This window comes from Hyperolius riggenbachi, chromosome 7 (assembly GCF_040937935.1).
Source record: "Hyperolius riggenbachi isolate aHypRig1 chromosome 7, aHypRig1.pri, whole genome shotgun sequence".
NCBI lineage: Eukaryota > Metazoa > Chordata > Amphibia > Anura > Hyperoliidae > Hyperolius > Hyperolius riggenbachi.
Genome location: NC_090652.1, coordinates 197,109,214 through 197,132,431, shown reverse-complemented (window position 1 = coordinate 197,132,431; position 23,218 = coordinate 197,109,214). Strand labels below are relative to the sequence as shown.

The 23,218-nt window shown below is 45.9% G+C and overlaps 1 protein-coding gene across 1 annotated transcript in view; it reads right to left on the bottom strand.

Annotated features, from left to right (window-relative positions):
* CPO (carboxypeptidase O) overlaps positions 1-23,218 on the bottom strand; it is a 216,965-nt gene that overhangs the window by 37,190 nt on the left and 156,557 nt on the right. Inside the window, exon 8 of the mRNA XM_068247357.1 lies at positions 22,293-22,403. Within this exon, the coding sequence (XP_068103458.1) occupies positions 22,293-22,403 (111 nt within the window). The remainder of the gene's footprint in view (positions 1-22,292; positions 22,404-23,218) is intronic.

Here is a 23,218-nt window from a genome sequence, read left to right as displayed (position 1 = left end):
GTGTGTGCGCGGTCGCGGGGTGGTGACTGGATTGGCGCACAACCTGTCCCTTTGCTCGTTCTCATTCGCAATCGCCTCTCTTGCGATTGCGTTCTGCGCTTCGTACAATTCCTGTCTGGCATTTGTGGAGGTACAGAGGATTGGTTCCTCTGCACTCCCCAGCGCCATCTGCCGACAGGAATTTCCCTCTACAGGTGCGTAGCACCTTTTGCTGAGTGCCTGCAATTACACGTTTGTGGAGGATTTCCTCCGTGTCAGCGCACGCGTTGTGCGCTGATCACGGAGAAAGTTCCACAATCGTTACACCTGCGTTAAGTATTTAATATTACAATTGGAAGATTGAGACTTTTCTGCATCTGTAATTTGCAACAGTGATGTTTCCCTTGTGAAGACAGAAGCAAATAAAGCATTTAATAACTCTGACTTACCTTGGTCATCCACCATTGAGTTTCCACCCTCATCCTTTAGTAGACCAATATAGTCAACTTTTCTTTTTTTAGAGTAGATGTACTTGTAAAACTTCTTTGGGTTTGATTTGATATTCCTAGCGATTTGATTTTCAGCTTCAATCTTTGCCTGCCTAATTTCCTTTTTACAACTCTTATTGCACTCCTTATAATTGCTTAATGCAGCCTCGGTCCCCTCATGTTTTAGAACCTTATAGGCATTCTTGTTCTACTTAATTTTATCTCTAACCTTTCCGTTCATCCATAGAGGCCTTTTTTTATTCCTAGACGTTTTGTTTCCATATGGGATAAATATACTACAATATTGATTGAGAATAAGTTTAATAGCTTGCCATTCCATTTATCTGTCCTGCACTGGGGTATGACAATGACCCAGCAAAAGAGAGTATTGCCCTGGATATACTCCGCGAATATATCCCTCCAAACAAATCACACAATACAATCCTAGTACAAGCCTGCACAGTCTGGAAGAGAGTTGGCGGTCTCTACTCCTCCACTAAATATGACTTCCATACCCCGCTCTGGCATAATCCACAATTCCCTGAGTTTAATACCATCCCTGACCCGGCATTTTGGGAGAGGGCTGGAATTATATTCTTAGGCCACATATTGAATGGGCAGAACTTTATCTCATTCAACACCCTGCTAGGACGCTATCCCACCATTGCAGCCCTTTATCTGTCCTCCTGTGAAGGGTAAATATATTTTGTGTTGGTTTCCGCACCCTTTCATCATTAACTTTAGTATATACCGTAATAAGAGATGATTTCTTAACCACTTGAGGACCTAGGGCTTTACCCCCCTTAAGGACCGGCCACTTTTTTTTCATTCAGACCACTGCAGCTTTGACGGTTTATTGCTCGCTCATACAACCTACCACCTAAATGAATTTTGGCTCTTTTTTTTGTCACTAATAAAGCTTTCTTTTGGTGCTATTTGATTGCTCCTGCGATTTTTACTTTTTATTATATTCATCAAAAAAGACATGAATTTTGGCAAAAAAATGATTTTTTTAACTTTCTGTGCTGACATTTTTCAAATAAAGTAAAATTTCTGTATACATGCAGCGCGAAAAATGTGGACAAACATGTTTTTGATAAAAAAAAAAACATTCAGTGTATATTTATTGGTTTGGGTAAAAGTTATAGCGTTTACAAACTATGGTGCAAAAAGTGAATTTTCCCATTTTCAAGCATCTATGACTTTTCTGACCACCTGACATGTTTCATGAGGGGCTAGAATTCCAGGATAGTATAAATACCCCCCAAATGACCCCATTTTGGAAAGAAGACATCCCAAAGTATTCACTAAGAAGCATGTTGAGTTTATAGAAGATATTAATTTTTGTCACAAGTAAGCGAAAAATGACACTTTGTGACAAAAAAAAAAAAAAAAAAAAAGTTTCCATTTCTTCTAACTTGCGACAAAAAAAAAATGAAATCTGCCACGGACTCACCATGCCCCTCTCTGAATACCTTGAAGTGTCTACTTTCCAAAATGGGGTCATTTGTGGGGTGTGTTTACTGTCCTCACATTTTGGGGGGTGCTAATTTGTAAGCACCCCTGTAAAGCCTAAAGGTGCTCATTGGACTTTGGGCCCCTTAGCGTAGTTAGGCTGCAAAAAAGTGCCACACATGTGGTATTGCCGTACTCAGGAGAAGTAGTATAATGTGTTTTGGGGTGTATTTTTACACATACCGATGCTGGGTGGGAGAAATATCTCTGTAAATGACAATTTTTTAATTTTTTTTACACACAATTGTCCATTTACAGAGATCTTTCTCCCACTCAGCATGCGTATGTGTACAAATACACCCCAAAACACATTATACTACTTCTCCTGAGTACGGCGATACCACATGTGTGGCACTTTTTTTGCACCCTAACTGCGCTAAGGGGCCCAAAGTCCAATGAGTACCTTTAGGATTTCACAGGTCATTTTGAGAAATTTCGTTTCAAGACTACTGATGGATAGGAGTGCTAGGGGGGTGACAGGAGGTGATTGATGGGTGTCTCAGGGGGTGGTTAGAGGGGAAAATAGATGCAATCAATGCACTGGGGAGGTGATCAGAAGGGGGTCTGAGGGGGATCTGAGGGTTTGGCCGAGTGATCAGGAGCCCACACGGGGCAAATTAGGGCCTGATCTGATGGGTAGGTGTGCTAGGGGGTGACAGGAGGTGATTGATGGGTGTCTCAAGGTGTGATTAGAGGGGGGAATAGATGCAAGCAATGCACTGGCGAGGTGATCAGGGCTGGGGTCTGAGGGCATTCTGAGGGTGTGGGCGGGTGATTGAGTGCCCTAGGGGCAGATAGGGGTCTAATCTGATAGGTAGCAGTGACAGGGGGTGATTGATGGGTAATTAGTGGGTGTTTAGGGTAGAGAACAGATGTAAACACTGCACTTGGGAGGTGATCGGACGTCGGATCTGCGGGCGATCTATTGGTGTGGGTGGATGATCAGATTGCCCGTAAGGGGCAGGTTAGGGGCTGATTGATGGGTGGCAGTGACAGCGGGTGATTGATGGGTGGCAGTGACAGGGGGTGATTGATGGGTGGCAGTGACAGGGGGTGATTGATGGGTGATTGATAGGTGATTGACAGGTAATCAGTGGGTTATTACAGGGGAGAACAGATGTAAATATTGCACTGGCGAATTGATAAGGGGGGGTCTGAGGGCAATCTGAGCGTGTAGGCGGGTGATTGGGTGCCCGCAAGGGGCAGATTAGGGTCTGATCTGATGGGTAACAGTGACAGGTGGTGATAGGGGGTGATTGATGGGTAATTAGTGTGTGTTTAGGGTAGAGAATAGATGTAAACACTGCGCTTGGGAGGTGATCTGATGTCGGATCTGCGGGCGATCTATTGGTGTGGGTGGGTGATCAGTTTACCCGCAAGGGGCAGGTTAGGGGCTGATTGATGGGTGGCAGTGACAGGGGGTGATTGATGGGTGGCAGTGACAGGGGGTGATTGATGGGTGATTGACAGGTGATTGACAGGTAATCAGTGGGTTATTACAGGGGAGAACAGATGTAAATATTGCACTGGCGAATTGATAAGGGGGGGTCTGAGGGCAATCTGAGCGTGTAGGCGGGTGATTGGGTGCCCGCAAGGGGCAGATTAGGGTCTGATCTGATGGGTAACAGTGACAGGTGGTGATAGGGGGTAATTGATGGGTGATTGATGGGTAATTAGTGGGTGTTTAGAGGAGAGAATAGATGTAAACACTGCGCTTGGGTGGTGATCTGATGTCGGATCTGCGGGCGATCTATTGATGTGGGTGGGTGATCAGTTTGCCCGCAAGGGGCAGGTTAGGGGCTGATTTTGATGGATGGCCGTGACAGGGGGTGATTGATGGGTGATTGATGGGTGATTGACAGGTGATCAGTGGGTTATTACAGGGAAGGACAGATGTAAATAATGCCCTGGCGAATTGATAAGGGGGGGTCTGAGGGCAATCTGAGCATGTAGGCGGGTGATTGGGTGCCCGCAAGGGGCAGATTAGGGTCTGATCTGATGGGTAACAGTGACAGGTGGTGATAGCGCTTGATTGATGGGTGATTGATGCGTAATTAGTGGGTGTTTAGAGGAGAGAATAGATGTAAACACTGCGCTTGGGTGGTGATCTGATGTCGGATCTGCGGGCGATCTATTGGTGTGGGTGGGTGATCAGATTGCCTGCAAGGGGCAGGTTAGGGGCTGATTGATGGGTGGCAGTGACAGGGGGTGATTGATGGGTGATTGACAGGTGATTGACAGGTGATCAGGGGGGATAGATGCATACAGTACATGGGGGGGGGGTCTGGGGAGAATCTTAGGGGTGGGGGGGTGATCAGGAGGGAGCAGGGGGCAGGGGGGGGGGATAAAAAAAAATAGCATTGACAGATAGTGACAGGGAGTGATTGATGGGTGATTAGGGGGGTGATTGGGTGCAAACAGGGGTCTGGGGGGTGGGCAGGGGGGGTCTGATGGGTGCTGTGGGCGATCTGGGGCAGGGCGGGGGGGAAATCAGTGTGCTTGGTGCAGACTAGGGTGGCTGCAGCCTGCCCTGGTGGTCCCTCGGACACTGGGACCACCAGGGCAGGAGGCAGCCTGTATAATACACTTTGTAAACATTACAAAGTGTATTATACACTTTGTATGCGGTGATCGTCGGGTTAACATCCCGCCGGCGCTTCCGTATGGCCGGCGGGATGTTGCGGCGGGTGAGCGGCGCCAGGCGGAGGTGGAGGATCGCGTCACTGATGACGCGATCGCTCCACCCATGCCCCTACAAGGACCGCCGCCATTTGTCAATACGGCTGTCCTTGCGGGACTAGATGTAATCCAGGTAAACTATTAATATAAAGGTGCCCATACATCTAGTGATTTTGCTGTACGATTGACCATTCGATTTGATCATTTTATCAAATCGAGAGAGAATCTAGAGGGCATCGAGTGTGTTGCAGTATGCCCAATCAATGAAAAGTGGCTGATATCATGTCGGATCGACCAGCTAAGTCGATCAAGCCAGTGCTGGGCGTAATGGAAAAAGCTACGCTTACGGATCATTACGCGTAATTTTACGCTATTACGCATTACGGAATTACGCTTACGGCATATACATTCAATTTCGGTACATGTCTGTAATTACGCATAGCCCTTACGCAATTACGCGTAAGAATACCGTAATTCAGGTTGTTACGTTATAGGCTTACGCGTAAAATCATATTAGCAATTAATGCGTAAGGTCATGCTGCCAAGCAGAAAAGTTGACGCATGGATCAATGTTAGGTAGCCGCCGACTTTAAGGGTTAATAGCAAAGCCCCCTTAAGTGCTAAAAGCCTCAAATTTGGAGAAATTATTAAGGAGATCAGAAGGAATAAGAGGAAAAAATTTTTTTCAAAAAGACCTTATCGTTTTTGAGAAAATCGATGTTAAAGTTTCAAAGGAAAAATATATACATTTAAAAACCCGCCGACTTTAACGGTTAATAGCAAAGCCTGCTTAAAATTTAGGAACACCAAATTCACAGGGTATATTAAGGGGATCAGTGGGAATAAGAGGAAAAATTTTTTTTAAAAAAAGACCTTATCGTTTTTGAGAAAATCGATTTTTAAGTTTCAAGGGCAAAAATGTCTTTTAAATGCGGAAAATGTCAGTTTTTTTTGCACAGGTAACAATAGTGTTTTGTTTTCATAGATTCCCCCAAGTGGGAAGAGTTTTACTTACTTCGTTCTGAGTGTGGGAAATATTAAAAAACAACTACGTGGGGTCCCCCCTCCCAGACCTCTTTAACCCCTTGTCCCCCATGCAGACTGGGATAGCCAGAATGCGGAGCACCGGCCGCGTGGGGCTCCGCACCCTGACTATACCAGCCCGCATGGTCCATGGATTGGGGGGTCTCGGAAGGGGAGGGGCAGCCAAGCTTTCCCCTCCCCCTCCGAGCCCTTGTCCAATCCAAGGACAAGGGGCTCTTCTCCACCTCCGATGGGCGGTGGAGGTGGAAGCCGCGATTTCCTGGGGGGGGGGGGTTCATGGTGGCATCTGGGAGTCCCTTTAAAAAGGGGTCCCCCAGATGCCCACCCCCCCTCCCAGGAGAAATGAGTATAGAGGTACTTGTACCCCTTACCCATTTCCTTTAAGAGTTAAAAGTAAATAAACACACAAACACATAGAAAAAGTATTTTAATTGAACAAAAAACATAACCACGAAAAAAGTCCTTTAATATTCTTAATTAACCATTAATACTTACCTGTCCCTTTAAAAGCCAGTTCCCACGCAATATCCTCGGAAATATACTAATCCGTTACAATGTAACAAAGTTGTTACAATGTAACAACTTTGTTACTTTGTAACACCACCGCACCCGACGTCACTCGCCGCTCACCTGCCGGCCGCCGCATACACGCTAAGTCCCCGCCGGCTCCCGCCGTCCACTCCGCCCACACCTGTCACCCATATACATGCTGGCATCCATGGGTGCCAGCATGTATATAGGTGACATGTGGGAGAGGCGGGGAGGGCAGCGGAGCCGGCGGGGACTTAGCGTCCTTCACCCGACAGAGCTCTGAGCTATATAGCTCAGAGCTCTCGAAAGCATCTTTGTATTTGGGCTCCAAGGAGCCCCATTGGTCCTTAGCAGACCAATGGGGTTCCTTCAAATCAGAAGGAACCCCATTGGTCTGCTAAGGGCCAATGGGGCTCCTTGGAGCCCAAATACAAAGATGCTTTCGAGAGCTCTGAGCTATATAGCTCAGAGCTCTGTCGGTCCGTGCAGCGCAGACGGGTATGCAGCGGCGGTGGTGTTACAAAGTAACAAAGTTGTTACATTGTAACAACTTTGTTACATTGTAACTGATTAGTATATTTCCGAGGATATTGCGTGGGAACTGGCTTTTAAAGGGACAGGTAAGTATTAATGGTTAATTAAGAATATTAAAGGACTTTTTTTGTGGTTATGTTTTTTGTTCAATTAAAATACTTTTTCTATGTGTTTGTGTGTTTATTTACTTTTAACTCTTAAAGGAAATGGGTAAGGGGTACAAGTACCTCTATACTCATTTCTCCTGGGAGGGGGGGTGGGCATCTGGGGGACCCCTTTTTAAAGGGACTCCCAGATGCCACCATGAACCTCCCCCCCCCCCCCAGGAAATCGCGGCCTCCACCTCCACCGCCCATCGGAGGTGGAGAAGAGCCCCTTGTCCTTGGATTGGACAAGGGCTCGGAGGGGGAGGGGAAAGCTTGGCTGCCCCTCCCCTTCCGAGACCCCCCAATCCATGGACCATGTGGGCTGGTATAGTCAGGGTGCAGAGCCCCACGCGGCCGGTGCTCCGCATTCTGGCTATCCCAGTCTGCATGGGGGACAAGGGGTTAAAGAGGTCTGGGAGGGGGGACCCCACGTCGTTTTTTTTTTTTATATTTCCCACACTCAGAACGAAGTAAGTAAAACTCTTACCACTTGGGGGAATCTATGAAAATAAAACACTATTGTTACCTGTGCAAAAAAACCTGACATTTTCCGCATTTAAAAGACATTTTTGCCCTTGAAACTTAAAAATCGATTTTCTCAAAAACGATAAGGTCTTTTTGAAAAAAAAAATTTTCCTCTTATTCCCACTGATCCCCTTAATATACCCTGTGAATTTGGTGTTCCTAAATGTTAAGCAGGCTTTGCTATTAACCGTTAAAGTCGGCAGGTTTTTAAATGTATATATTTTTCCTTTGAAACTTTAACATCGATTTTCTCAAAAACTATAAGGTCTTTTTGAAAAAAAAAAAAAATTCCTCTTATTCCTTCTGATCTCCTTAATATATTCTCCAAATTTGAGGCTCTTAGCACTTAAGGGAGCTTTGCTATTAACCCTTAAAGTCGGCGGCTTTTTTATATTATACGGGAGCGTAATATTACGCGATTTCGGCAGACTGTGTAATTTCAATGGGAGTTTACTGTCTTACGCGTAATTTGTTACGCGTAACAACGTAACCTACGGTCTACGCGTAATTAATTACGCGTAATACCGTAACGTTACACTTAACGCTTACGGTGCATTTGTAGTGAATTACGATGCGTAATTACGCTAATGCGTAATTTCGGCCCAGCACTGGATCAAGCAGGATGCAAGATGTCAGTTGATGGCACAGGAATCAGCTACTGTTTACATTTCATTCGATCGACTCTGAATCAATTTTTGCACTCAGACTATGGAGACACAACATTGTTCAAATCGATAAGTGAAGGTGAATCCCATAGGATATTGCTTGTAGTGTGTGGGCCACTAGTCGATCGACTTTCAATCAACCATACTGAAGTTGATTCCCCAATAAAGTTGATCGCTTTGTCGATTGAATCAGAATCACTAGATGTATGGCTAACTTAAGGGAGATATTGATCATTGATTACTACTGCAGTAACGTGCCCTATTCCGACATTTCCCAAACTAAGCAAACAATCCTGGCAGTGAAAGTCCCTATTATCCAGCGCAGACGAGGATAGCCTGATGACAGATATGAGTGCAATAGGCCATATTCTTCTACATGGAACAAATAAAGATTAACTTTGGATGTGCCAGCTCTTTTCTTTGTTGAATAATGCATAGAGGGCGTCATCCCTTTTTTTTTAGTTGTTGTACTCCCTTAAAAACTATGGGTCTGATACATTCTGTGTGTGAGACAATACTACACATGAGATATGTGTGCGTGATGGTTGCTTAAAGAGAAACTCCGACCAAGAATTGAACTTTATCCCAATCAGTAGCTGATACCCCCTTTTACATGAGAAATCTATTCCTTTTCACAAACAGACCATCAGGGGGCGCTGTATGACTGTTATTGTGGTGAAACCCCTCCCACAAGAAACAAGAAAAGTACGTACTCTTGGCAGTTTCCTGTCTGTGAACCTTGCTGCATTGTGGGAAATAGCTGTTTACAGCTGTTTCCAACTGCCAAAAAAACATGCAGCATCTACATCACCTGCCAACAGTAAAAATGTCACAATGTAATAAATGTCAGAATGTAAATCAGGGATTTCAAAGATTTTACAATGGGCAAACACTGACTAAATCATTTATACATAATTATTGTAAAAATGCAGCACTTTTTTTATTACATTAGCCATTAATAGCCATCGAGGGAACCACTGTTAAAACTTTGGTCCCTTACTGGCGGCTGGTTCGATGTTTCCCCATTTTCAAACTGGCCAGACCGCCGCTCCACCCTATTAACGTGATCATGATCGTGACAGAGATGACAAGGATATGGCCACATTTAGGTGCCAATCCAGCTGAGTCAGCTGTTTATATAGCACCACCAAACCAAACCATCGGCTCGTAGTAAGTCAAGTGTAGGAGTGTGCAGAGTTTACATCTTGTACTAAATGCTCCCTTGTGAAGTTAAATGGATGACAGAAATCTGAAGTTTTGTCGCCTGATACCTCAGGTTAATCGCAATAGATAGCTCCGCCAGCCTGCGCACGCCGACAAAAAGTGTAGATCACAGTTCTTTTAATTTATGTTTATTTTTAGTTTCGGGAAATAATAGAACCACCCATTAGAGTATATTCCCCTTTTAGCACACTGTATCGCACTGTATTTGCATTCCCCTCTACGGGCTGAATCGCCTCGGCAACCCTAGGGGTGTAGCTCCTAAAGACGGGGGATAGTCTGATTTTTATTTTACTTTATTCAGGACAGCTAAGACACTGATTAAGTCTCAGCACAATTGTTTAAATGTCTCTAGTTTTATCCATTTTTTTTATACATTTGTCTAATGTTTTTAAATTTTCTAAATAAAATTTTAAGTACCTATACTGACAGCCAATAGGAGGCTGTCTAGCCTTCACCACATACACACGTGGTTTTTAACACTGCTGTTTGAAACAAAATTTCAAGCACACATTCTGTAACAGCCAATAGGAGGCTGTCTAGCCGCCACCACCCACATACGTGGGTATAAAACATTGCCGTCCCCGCCGCTGACGTCACCTGATGAAGGCGTGGTCTACGCCGAAACGTTGTGACGTCAGACGGCATCCCCGCGTCCTGGCTCTGCCCACCGCCTCCAAATCCACGCTGATTCCAACGCATCCCGCCGCTCTGGCCAAGCGCAGGACACAGGAGAGGATAGAGGGCTCGCCTGACAGGCGCATTGACTTCTCACACACTGTAAGTGTAACTTGTATCAGCGTGACTGATTGAAGTAAAAAACGTTATTGCACCAGCGGTGCGCTCCTGTTCCCTTTTGTTTTTTGTCACATTCAGTGACTACCTGTGTGTGTGATAGGCAGCTGCACATTGTAATACCCATTACTGCATATACCAAGCTGTTGTGCTGAGTGAACCCACCTCATCACTGCATAAACCTACCTTTTGTGTTGAGTGAACCCACCTCATCACTGCATATACCTAGCTGTTGTGTTCAGTGAACCCACCTCCTCACTGCATATACTTACCTAGCTGTTCTGTTCTGTGAACCCACCTCATCACTGCATATACTTACCTACCTTTTGTGTTGAGTGAACCCACCTCATCACTGCATATAAAAATTGCGCAGAAAAAGTGGGATCAGCGCATCACCAGGCCGCCTCTGGGTGGCCTCAGCTCAGAGATGCGCTGAGCCCCCCCAGGAACTACAAAACGCACCTTGAACCCAAACAGAGGCTCTGCATATACACCAAAGAAAAACTATCAAGTGGGAGCAGCTGACCAGAATTAAATCAAACATAGCAAAGAAATGAACAGCGCTACTTAAAAACAGATGAGTGCTTACCTGCAAAAAAGTGCACACCCCACTCATGGGATTCAAATACACAATGAGCACACACATGACCTGTCTACCACTTGGAGGATGTTAGTTTCACTAACAATTTGCAATTTGTTAGGTACTTGTCCCTCCCACTGTCGTAGAAGTCTTTCCTCCATGGGAGGGGACCTAACACTAACTAAAACCTACCTATGCATATGCATAGCCTGGGCGCGCTACCAGTAAATTTAAATTTAAGAATTGCGCAGAAAAAGTGGGATCAGCGCATCACCAGGCCGCCTCTGGATGGCCTCAGCTCAGAGATGCGCTGAGCCCCCCCAGGAACTACAAAACGCACCTTGAACCCAAACAGAGGCTCTGCATATACACCAAAGAAAAACTATCAAGTGGGAGCAGCTGACCAGAATTAAATCAAACATAGCAAAGAAATGAACAGCGCTACTTAAAAACAGATGAGTGCTTACCTGCAAAAAAGTGCACACCCCACTCATGGGATTCAAATACACAATGAGCACACACATGACCTGTCTACCACTTGGAGGATGTTAGTTTCACTAACAATTTGCAATTTGTTAGGTACTTGTCCCTCCCACTGTCGTAGAAGTCTTTCCTCCATGGGAGGGGACCTAACACTAACTAAAACCTACCTATGCATATGCATAGCCTGGGCGCGCTACCAGTAAATTTAAATTTAAGAATTGCGCAGAAAAAGTGGGATCAGCGCATCACCAGGCCGCCTCTGGATGGCCTCAGCTCAGAGATGCGCTGAGCCCCCCCAGGAACTACAAAACGCACCTTGAACCCAAACAGAGGCTCTGCATATACACCAAAGAAAAACTATCAAGTGGGAGCAGCTGACCAGAATTAAATCAAACATAGCAAAGAAATGAACAGCGCTACTTAAAAACAGATGAGTGCTTACCTGCAAAAAAGTGCACACCCCACTCATGGGATTCAAATACACAATGAGCACACACATGACCTGTCTACCACTTGGAGGATGTTAGTTTCACTAACAATTTGCAATTTGTTAGGTACTTGTCCCTCCCACTGTCGTAGAAGTCTTTCCTCCATGGGAGGGGACCTAACACTAACTAAAACCTACCTATGCATATGCATAGCCTGGGCGCGCTACCAGTAAATTTAAATTTAAGAATTGCGCAGAAAAAGTGGGATCAGCGCATCACCAGGCCGCCTCTGGATGGCCTCAGCTCAGAGATGCGCTGAGCCCCCCCAGGAACTACAAAACGCACCTTGAACCCAAACAGAGGCTCTGCATATACACCAAAGAAAAACTATCAAGTGGGAGCAGCTGACCAGAATTAAATCAAACATAGCAAAGAAATGAACAGCGCTACTTAAAAACAGATGAGTGCTTACCTGCAAAAAAGTGCACACCCCACTCATGGGATTCAAATACACAATGAGCACACACATGACCTGTCTACCACTTGGAGGATGTTAGTTTCACTAACAATTTGCAATTTGTTAGGTACTTGTCCCTCCCACTGTCGTAGAAGTCTTTCCTCCATGGGAGGGGACCTAACACTAACTAAAACCTACCTATGCATATGCATAGCCTGGGCGCGCTACCAGTAAATTTAAATTTAAGAATTGCGCAGAAAAAGTGGGATCAGCGCATCACCAGGCCGCCTCTGGATGGCCTCAGCTCAGAGATGCGCTGAGCCCCCCCAGGAACTACAAAACGCACCTTGAACCCAAACAGAGGCTCTGCATATACACCAAAGAAAAACTATCAAGTGGGAGCAGCTGACCAGAATTAAATCAAACATAGCAAAGAAATGAACAGCGCTACTTAAAAACAGATGAGTGCTTACCTGCAAAAAAGTGCACACCCCACTCATGGGATTCAAATACACAATGAGCACACACATGACCTGTCTACCACTTGGAGGATGTTAGTTTCACTAACAATTTGCAATTTGTTAGGTACTTGTCCCTCCCACTGTCGTAGAAGTCTTTCCTCCATGGGAGGGGACCTAACACTAACTAAAACCTACCTATGCATATGCATAGCCTGGGCGCGCTACCAGTAAATTTAAATTTAAGAATTGCGCAGAAAAAGTGGGATCAGCGCATCACCAGGCCGCCTCTGGATGGCCTCAGCTCAGAGATGCGCTGAGCCCCCCCAGGAACTACAAAACGCACCTTGAACCCAAACAGAGGCTCTGCATATACACCAAAGAAAAACTATCAAGTGGGAGCAGCTGACCAGAATTAAATCAAACATAGCAAAGAAATGAACAGCGCTACTTAAAAACAGATGAGTGCTTACCTGCAAAAAAGTGCACACCCCACTCATGGGATTCAAATACACAATGAGCACACACATGACCTGTCTACCACTTGGAGGATGTTAGTTTCACTAACAATTTGCAATTTGTTAGGTACTTGTCCCTCCCACTGTCGTAGAAGTCTTTCCTCCATGGGAGGGGACCTAACACTAACTAAAACCTACCTATGCATATGCATAGCCTGGGCGCGCTACCAGTAAATTTAAATTTAAGAATTGCGCAGAAAAAGTGGGATCAGCGCATCACCAGGCCGCCTCTGGATGGCCTCAGCTCAGAGATGCGCTGAGCCCCCCCAGGAACTACAAAACGCACCTTGAACCCAAACAGAGGCTCTGCATATACACCAAAGAAAAACTATCAAGTGGGAGCAGCTGACCAGAATTAAATCAAACATAGCAAAGAAATGAACAGCGCTACTTAAAAACAGATGAGTGCTTACCTGCAAAAAAGTGCACACCCCACTCATGGGATTCAAATACACAATGAGCACACACATGACCTGTCTACCACTTGGAGGATGTTAGTTTCACTAACAATTTGCAATTTGTTAGGTACTTGTCCCTCCCACTGTCGTAGAAGTCTTTCCTCCATGGGAGGGGACCTAACACTAACTAAAACCTACCTATGCATATGCATAGCCTGGGCGCGCTACCAGTAAATTTAAATTTAAGAATTGCGCAGAAAAAGTGGGATCAGCGCATCACCAGGCCGCCTCTGGATGGCCTCAGCTCAGAGATGCGCTGAGCCCCCCCAGGAACTACAAAACGCACCTTGAACCCAATTCGCAATGCGCAATTCTTAAATTTAAATTTACTGGTAGCGCGCCCAGGCTATGCATATGCATAGGTAGGTTTTAGTTAGTGTTAGGTCCCCTCCCATGGAGGAAAGACTTCTACGACAGTGGGAGGGACAAGTACCTAACAAATTGCAAATTGTTAGTGAAACTAACATCCTCCAAGTGGTAGACAGGTCATGTGTGTGCTCATTGTGTATTTGAATCCCATGAGTGGGGTGTGCACTTTTTTGCAGGTAAGCACTCATCTGTTTTTAAGTAGCGCTGTTCATTTCTTTGCTATGTCATCACTGCATATACCTAGCTGTTCTGTTCAGTGAACCCACCTCATCACTGCATATACCTAGCTGTTGTGTTCAGTGAACCCACCTCATCACTGCATATACTTACCGACCTTTTGTGTTGAGTGAACCCACCTCATCACTGCATATACCTAGCTGTTTTGTTGAGTGAACCCACCTCATAATTGCATATACCTAGCTTCCTTGGATGTGTGGTGGTAGCTGTTCCTGCTCCTTTGCCCACAGCATGCCTACTGCCTTCCTTGGATGTGTGGTGGTGGTAGCCGTTTCTTAGGCTCCCACTCCAGACCGGAATCGAACCAGGATTCCCCCGCCATTACCCCTGGTCAGTCACCATGGTACTGAGAGAGGACCATCAAAAGTTTCACACAGTTGAATGAATGGCAATCTTGCCCTCCATAACACATTCTTGGCAAATACGTTCGAATTGGTTTGTCTTCCGCTGGGTCAAGGGTCCATCTGACCACAGATGCCTGGTCTGCAAAGCACAGTCAGGTCAGGTACATTACTTATACAGCATGGGTCTCAGGCTCCCACTTCGGACCTGAATCGAACCCTGATTCCCCGGCCATTACCCACTGGTCACAATGGCAGACTTGCCCTCCAGAACAGATTCTCATGAAAGGCAAGTGGTGTCATTATTGTCCGCCATAACAGATTCTCGTTAAAGGATTTAAAGTTAATTTATTTCAAATACAGCAGGGCCTCGAAAGTCCTCCTCTGAGTCCTGTATTGTTATATTTGGTCACTACCTCGGGACGTGCATGCCATGCTTGCTGCCTTCCTTGGATGTGTGGTGGTAGCCGTTTCTTAGGCTCCAGCTCTGGACCGGAATAGAACCATTACCCGTGGTCACAATGGCAGACTTGCCCTCCATAATAGATTCTCGTTGCAGGTACTGAACCGCAAGCATAAAATGTAATGTAAAAAAAAAAATAGATGTAAGCTTTAACAATGGTAGAGAAAGAACCATGGAAAGTTGATAAGGCAGTCAGACATTACCTAACCTGACATCACTGAATGAGGAAGAGCAATCTCGCCATGGTGCGCAGTAGTCCAGCATGGCCGTCACTACACAAACAGCTGTTTGCGGTGCGTTACACAGTGAGTTTGGTTTGTCAGTGTGAAGCAGTACACTAATTACACTACCTGATTGATGTATACACATGCAAGATGTTTTAAAGCACTTTAGGCCTGCTATTTAGCATTCATTGTGATTTCTGCCCATAAAACGCTGCTTTGCGTCAAATCCAGATTTCTCCCCGGGACTTTTGGCATGTATCCCACTCTGCCATGCCCCCCTCCAGGTGTTAGACCCCTTGAAACATCTTTTCCATCACTTTTGTGGCCAGCATAATTTTTTCTAGTTTTCCAAGTTCGCCTCCCCATTGAAGTCTATTGCGGTTCGCGAAAGTTCGCACGAACCGAACTTTTGCAGAAGTTCGTGAACCCGGTTCGCGGACTGAAAATCGGAGGTTCGGGCCATCTCTAGCCATAATTAAGGGTTCTTTTCAAAGGGTGGAAATTAACCAGAATTTACCAGAATTCACAAGCAATTCAGCATTACACCAAGGTAACTTCCTTAGGGCCCTTTTACACTTAATCAGTTGCTCTCAGTTAAAAAGGAAAGAAAACTAATTTTCAAAGTAATGCCCATGTTTTCCTATGGCACCTTTCACACTTAATGCGTTTTAACTGAAATCTTTGTCACAATGCATTGCTATGGACAAAAACGCATAGCAACGGGCACTAACGCACACTAACGCGTACCAACTGATTAAGTGTAAATGGGCCCTTAACCTTTTATCCTCACCTGCATTTCTCATCACTATCCAAGCCTTGCACACATATTTCTTCCTCTCCTACTCCATGCCTCTTCCACCATTCTCTACACATATACCTCAGTCCAAACCACTGTCAGCTTCATCACCACACAACATAATGTACCTTTTACCACCTGCCCTTTCACTGGCTCACCCACACTTCCCCTCCCCCATATTCCTCACAACCCTTTGCCCCCCCTCCACCACTACCACATGCTATTCCTCCACCTGCTTCTTCAGCTTGTCCCTCTACTTTCTCCCTCCACCCTCTACTCTCCCATCACTAGACCCCCTTTGGTCCCTAAACTCCCAGCCAGGTCATGCTGATGTGATTTTGTGGGGCCCTGCACCAAAGTGCTCAGAAGAAGGCACGTCCCATCAACTCCCGAGATTCTCAGGACGTGGTTGACTATTTAACACAGAACACTTCTTGTTCCGCAGCCACCAGTGCTACTACTTGCACCACACCCATTCCATTTGACACTTCGCAGGAGTTATTTGGTGTGGAATTAACTAATTCACAGCCATTATTGTTACAACAAGATGAAGGCGCTAAGCAAGTTACACCACCTCATATGTCTGAGTTAGGCGACACAATGGACGTAATATGCGAGGAGGAGGAGGATGAAGTACCTGCTGTTGGTGCAGTTTTGGAGGTGTCTGAGACAATCGAAGCTGGGCAGGATGATTATGATATAGCAAGGAAATAAACAGCGCTACTTAAAAACAGGCAAGTGCCTACCTGCAAAAGAGTGCAAGCCCCACTTGTGGGATATAATACACACCGAGCATACACATGACCTGTCTACCACTGGAGGATGTTGGTTTCCTGTAACAGCTTGCATGCAACCTATTAAGTACTCGTCCCTCCCACTGCGAAGAAGTCAATCCTCCAATCTTCACAGTGGGAGGGACGAGTACTTAATAGGTTGCATGCAAGCTGTTACAGGAAACCAACATCCACCAGTGGTAGACAGGTCATGTGTATGCTCGGTGTGTATTATATCCCACAAGTGGGGCTTGCACTCTTTTGCAGGTAGGCACTTGTCTGTTTTTAAGTAGCGCTGTTTATTTCCTTGCTATGTACTATGTACTAATTTAATTTGTTTTTGGTCAGCTGCTCCCACTTAACAGCCATGCTTTTGGTGTATATGCAGAGCTTCTGTTTGGGTTCAAGGTGCGTTTGTAGTTCCTGGGGGGGCTCAGCGCATCTCTGATGGTGGCCATTCGGAGGCGGCCTGGTGTTGCGCTGATCCACCTTTTGCAGGATGATTATGATGATACGGATGTCATGTGGGATCCTAAGACACAAGATGACCAAGGGGACAGTTCAGAGGGGGAGTCAGAGAGGCGTAGGAGAAGATGAGTTCCTGAAAGAAGCAGGGGGAGCTCGTCGTCAGAAACAGCTGCTGGCAGTGTCCGGCGCCATGTATCGCCATCTATGGACAGCCAGCCAACATGCCCTTCAACGTCAGCTGCTGATGCCACCATAGTGAAATCACCCCAGGGGGGCTCAGCGGTTTGGACATTTTTTAGTGTGTCTGCCTTAGATCAGAGCAATGCCATCTGTTCTCTCTGCCTCCAAAAATTGAGCCGTGGAAAGGCCAACACCCACGTAGGGACAACTGCCTTACGAAGGCACGTGCAGAAAAGGCACAAACTGCAATGGGAAGAGCACCAGAGGAAAAGCAGCACACAAAAGAAAAGCCACCCTCCTTCTCCTCTTCCTCCTTCAGGTGTAGCATCTTCAGCCGATTTCTCCCTTGCACCTTCACAATCATAGACACCCTCCTCTACTCCGCCTCTCACCTTGAGCGGTTCCTGCTCCTATGCCCACAGCAGCAGTCAGGTGTCCGTGAGGGAAATCTTTGAGCGGAAGAAGCCAATTTCTGCCAGTCACCCCCTTGCCCAGCGTCTGACAGCTGGCTTGGCAGAACTGTTAACTCACCAGCTGTTACCATACCAGCTGGTGGACTCTGAGGCCTTCCCGTAAATTTGTGGTCATTGGGACACCACAGTGGAAGATACCAGGCCGCAATTATTTCTCTAAAAAGGCGATACCCAAACTGTACCATGAAGTTGAGAGGCAAGTGGAATCATCTCTGGCACACAGCGTTGGGTCAAGGGTCCATTTGACCATGGATGCCTGGTCTGCCAAGCACAGTCAGGGAAGGTACATTACTTACACAGCCCATTGGGTCAACCTGGTGACCGCTGACAAGCAGGGAGTACGTGGCTGTGCAGCGGACCTACTTATGACACTTCCACGGCCTGCTGCCACCTCCTCCCCTCCTGCTACATCCTCTTTGCTGTCGTCCTCCTCCTACTCCTTGGCTGAGTGGCAGCGCAACTCTACTGGTGCTGAGATCTCCTCTCCAGCTACACAGCCCCAGCTCCCCAGGGACTATGCTGCATGCCAGGTACGACAGTGTCACACCATCTTAGACATGTCTTGCCTCAAAGCGGAGCGTCACACTGGAGCAGCTCTCCTGGCTGCTCTTAACAAACAGGTGGATCAGTGGCTGACCCCGCACCAACTGGAGATAGTCAATGTGGTGTGTGACAACGGCAGCAATCTCATTTCGGCTTTGAATTTGGGAAAGTTGACACATGTACCCGGCATGGCACATGTGCTCAATCTTGTAATTCAGAGATTTGTGTCTAAGTACCCAGGCTTACAGGACGTCCTAAAGCAGTCCAGGAAGGTGTGTTGGCATTTCAGGCGGTCTTACATGGCCAATGGCATGCTTTGCCGATATTCAGTGGAGAAACAACTTGCCGATGAGACGCTTGATTTGCGATAGCCTGCATTTGCTGTTATTCGACCCTCCTGATGTTCGACCGCCTGCTACAACAGGAGAAAGCCGTCAAACAGTATCTCTACAACTACAGTCAAAGGACACAGTCTGGGGAGATGGGGATGTTCTGGCTGAAGTACTGGACACTGATGTGAAATGCCTGCAGGCTCATGCAGCCGTTTATGGAGGTGACAAACCTGGTGAGTCATCAGCGACTTGATCCCATATGCCTTCTTGCTGGAGCGTGCCATGCGTAGAGTGGTGGATCAAGCTGTGGAGGAGCATGAACAGGAACAGGAATGGGAGGAAGAGTTGTGGGATCAATTCTCAGCAGAAGCAGATGATTCCTCAACACCTGCGGCAGCACAGAGGGTGGAGGAGGAGGAGGAGGAAGAGTTGTTTGGGAAAGAGGAGTCAGATGATAAGGAAGGTGTTGTTTTGGAGGAGGAGGATGAGGCAGAAGAACAACCGCAGCAGGTGTCAACTTTCCCGTGGTATTGTTCGTGGCTGGGGGGAGGAGAAGAACTTACAGACATCACTGAGGAAGAGCAAGAGAAGATGGATAGTACGTCTGCATCCAACTTTGTGCAGATGGCATCTTTCATGCTGTCCAGCCTGTTGAGGGACCCCCGTATAAAAAAACTCAAGGGAATGAGCTGTACTTGGTGGCCACGCTACTAGACCCTCGGTATAGGCACAAAGTGGACGAGATGTTTCCAAATCATTAGAAGGGAGATAGGAAACAGCACTTGCTCCCATGTCCACGCAGGCAAGGACAGGACGCTCCAACGATCTCATGGTGATGTCGGACATGCGGATATTCTTTAGTCCAACGCCTCACCTTAGCGCTTCCGGATCCACCCTCCATCAACGCCTCAACCTGCTGGAAGCCAACTACCTGGCCTTAAGTGTGGATGTGAGCAGCGATGAACCCTTGGACTACTGGGTGCACAGTAATGAAAAAACAGAGGCGCCAACAGGATAAAAAATGATGCTAATTAAAACCGAATAAAAACGTGGGTGGCACTGGTGGATTTGCCTCCCCCACAAAAATAACCACCACAATATATGGTAATGGGTATAAATTTTAATCAATTTCAAACTCCAAACAACAATTAATCTGCAACGCGTTTCACGGGACACAAGCCCGCTTCCTCAGGCAAAACACATAAAACACTGGGTAAAAACACATACTGGGTGCACAGGATTGACCTGTGGCCAAAGCTGTCCCAATTTGCCATCCAACTTCTGTCTTGCCCTGCCTCAAGCGTCCTGTCAGAAAGGACCTTCAGCGCAGCTGGAGGCATTGTCACTGAGAAGAGAAGTCGCCTAAGTCAAAAAAGTGTTCAGTACCTCACCTCTATCAAAATGAATGAGGCATGGATCCCGGAGGGCTACTGCCCGCCCGAAGACTAAGTCAGTCCCCGCACAAGACTAAGTCAGTCCCCGCACACAGCATCTCTGCCTACATGCCGTGTGACTGCCTGCCCCATGACTAAGTCACTACCCACACAGCATCTCTGCCTGCAGGCTGCTTGACTGCCTTCTCTGCCACCACCAACAGGGTCCACCAGGACTCCAGGCGGATTCCTGAATTTTTAAGCCCGCTGCTAGCAGCGGCCGCTATAACAATTTTTCTGGTGCATGTACATGCCTGCCTAATTTTTCTGGCTGCACTGCAGCTGCAAAAACAAAATAAAAGGTATGCACATGTGTCAATTCCCCTTCGTGATCGTTACCCTGCCGCGGTGAAGGGGCTTGCGTATCACAATGAAGCAATGACCGACGGCTATATGAGTGTCTCGGGGGGTGGCACATCAAAGATAAGGTCGTTGCTTCATGACCAAATTTGATCAGCTGGACAGTCACTGTTGTTCTTTAACTGAGCTACTTCAGCCTGGCGACCATATGGGCTTGAAAACCGCTATCGCCTGCACTCTCGCCATGGTGCGCACCAGTCCAGCACGGCCGTCACAACACAAACAGCTGTTTGCGGTGCGTTACACAGTGAGTTTGGTCTGTCAGTGTGAAGCAGTACTCTAATTACACTCCCTGATTGATGTATACACATGCAAGATGTTTTAAAACACTTTAGGCCTTCAATTTAGCATGCAATGTGATTTCTGCCATTAAAACGCTGCTTTGAGTCAAATCCAGATTTTTCCCCGGGACTTTTGGCATCTATCCCACTCATCCATGCAAAAACTCAGATGTTAGACCCCTTGAAACATCTTTTCCATCACTTTTGTGGCCAGCATAAATTTTTCTAGTTTTCAAAGTTCGCCTCCCCATTGAAGTCTATTGCAGTTCGCGAAAGTTCGCAAGTTCACAAACATTTGCGGCGGTTCGCGAACCCGGTTCACGAAGCTAAAATTGGAGGTTCAGGCCCTCTCTAATCACTAATTCTGCCTTTTAAGACAGCTGAGCTGCGTCATTACCATGCTCTAAGCTGCTCTAAGCGACGCATTTCACTGATAGTAGCATTCACTGCAGCTGATTTATAACGGCTGACTCACTCACTACAGAGAGCCGTGCTGTTCTCACATGTAACTAGTTAAGTAAATAGATATAACAGGCTGCTAATTAGTTACTTACTTAGCAGCCTGTTTGTTTATTTACTTAGCTAGTTACACGTGAGAACAGCAAGGCTCTCTGTAGTGAGTGAGCCAGCCGTTATAAATCAGCTGCAGTGTCTGCTACTGAGAGTGAAGTCCGTCCCTTAGAGCAGCTTAGAAAATGTTAATGACGCAGCTCAGCTGTCTGAAAAAGCAGAATTAATGATATCATCTACTTTTTTTAACACAAGGTCTACGGAGAAACGTATGCTCTCCTTATTAAATAAGCATAGTAGTAGCAGTAGGGTATTGTACCGTGTTAGCCATCAGTAAAAGTATCATCCTGATTTAAAACTTCTTGCTTATTAAATAACTGATATGTGATTAATGGAAAACAATTTTCACTAAACTGCCCCTTTAACTTGAACTGAGCCTGTGGTCTTCTATTTCCTCAATATGTTCCTGACTGTGGAAACAGACAGCTTAAACCTCTGAGACAGTTTTCTGTATCCTTCCCCTAAACCATGGTGGTGAGCATTCTTGGTCTTCAGGTCATTTGAGAGTTGTTTTGAGACCCGCATGTTGCTACTCTTCAGAGAAAATTAAAAGCGGAGGGTAACTTACATCTGAATCCCCTTAAATACTCTTTCTCATAATTGGATGCACCTGTGTATGTAGGTCAGGGGTCACTGAGCTTACCAATCCAATTTGAGTTCCAATAAATAGTTATAAAGGTTTTGGAATCAATAAAATGACATATTGAAATAATTATTGAAAAAATATTGAAATAATTATTGCACACTTTCTGTAAATCCAATAAACTTCATTTCACTTCTCAAATATCACCGTGTGTGTCTCCTATATGATATATTTAACTGACATTTCTTATTGTAGCAACCAACGATTTATACAGGGCAATCATGATGATTAACGGGGCTGCCCAAACTTTTGCATTCCCACTGTATTTATTAAATGTAAAAACATATTTCAGTTTAACTTACGGTGGTCCAGGTGTAAATGTATCCATCAATATTTAGAACAGGCAACACATAAAGATCAAGGTTCTTAAGAATCTTCTTAATACGAGTATCTCTATGATGGTTGTGGACAATCTAAAAATTAACAGGAAACGTATTGAATGGGTGAAAAGTAAAACAAAACAGCATCAGTTAAAAATGATTGGGCACCCGCACAGCTCTGGCCCCTTAACCTTCCTGGCGGTAAACCCGAACGTAGTCGAACGTGACGTCATCCCGCCCCGTCGCCATGGCGACGGGGGAAGCCCTCCAGGAAATCCCGTTCGTTGAACGGGATTTCCTGATCGCCTATCACCGGAGGCGATCGGAGGGGCTGGGGGGATGCCGCTGAGCAGATTTTAAAAAAAAAATCAAAAAAACGGCAGCGCTGCCCCCTGGCCGTTTTTAATAGACCGCCAGGAGGGTTAAGGACCAGAGCTTTTTTTCATTTTTTCCTTTGTGATGAGTGATTGCCTCACTGTGATCACAGGGTCAGGAGCCAATGAAATTGTCTCTTGATCTTGATATGAAGCTCTGCTGTTCTTAGACAGTTGCGTTTAGCGCCAATGGGGATGCGGGATCGTGTCCTGTGTGACAGAGCTGGTGTAGTAAAATCTACACAGCATCAGGCTTAAGCAATCAAAAGTGAGGCATAGACTTTACTACAGATCGTCCCAAAGCACTTTAAGAAGACCTCCACTAAATATTAGTTCAATTGATTGCCAGCAAAGTTAAACTCTCCTATCTGTCAATTTGTATCAGAGACACTGTGGGATTAATGTGTTTTTTCTTTCCGGCAGGGAACACACTTGACAGTTTTCGTACACATTTTCTGCACAGAAAAACTGAGAACTCATTTTAATCAATGAGCTAGTTCACACTTAATGTGTTTTTCATGTGCAGAAAAAAAA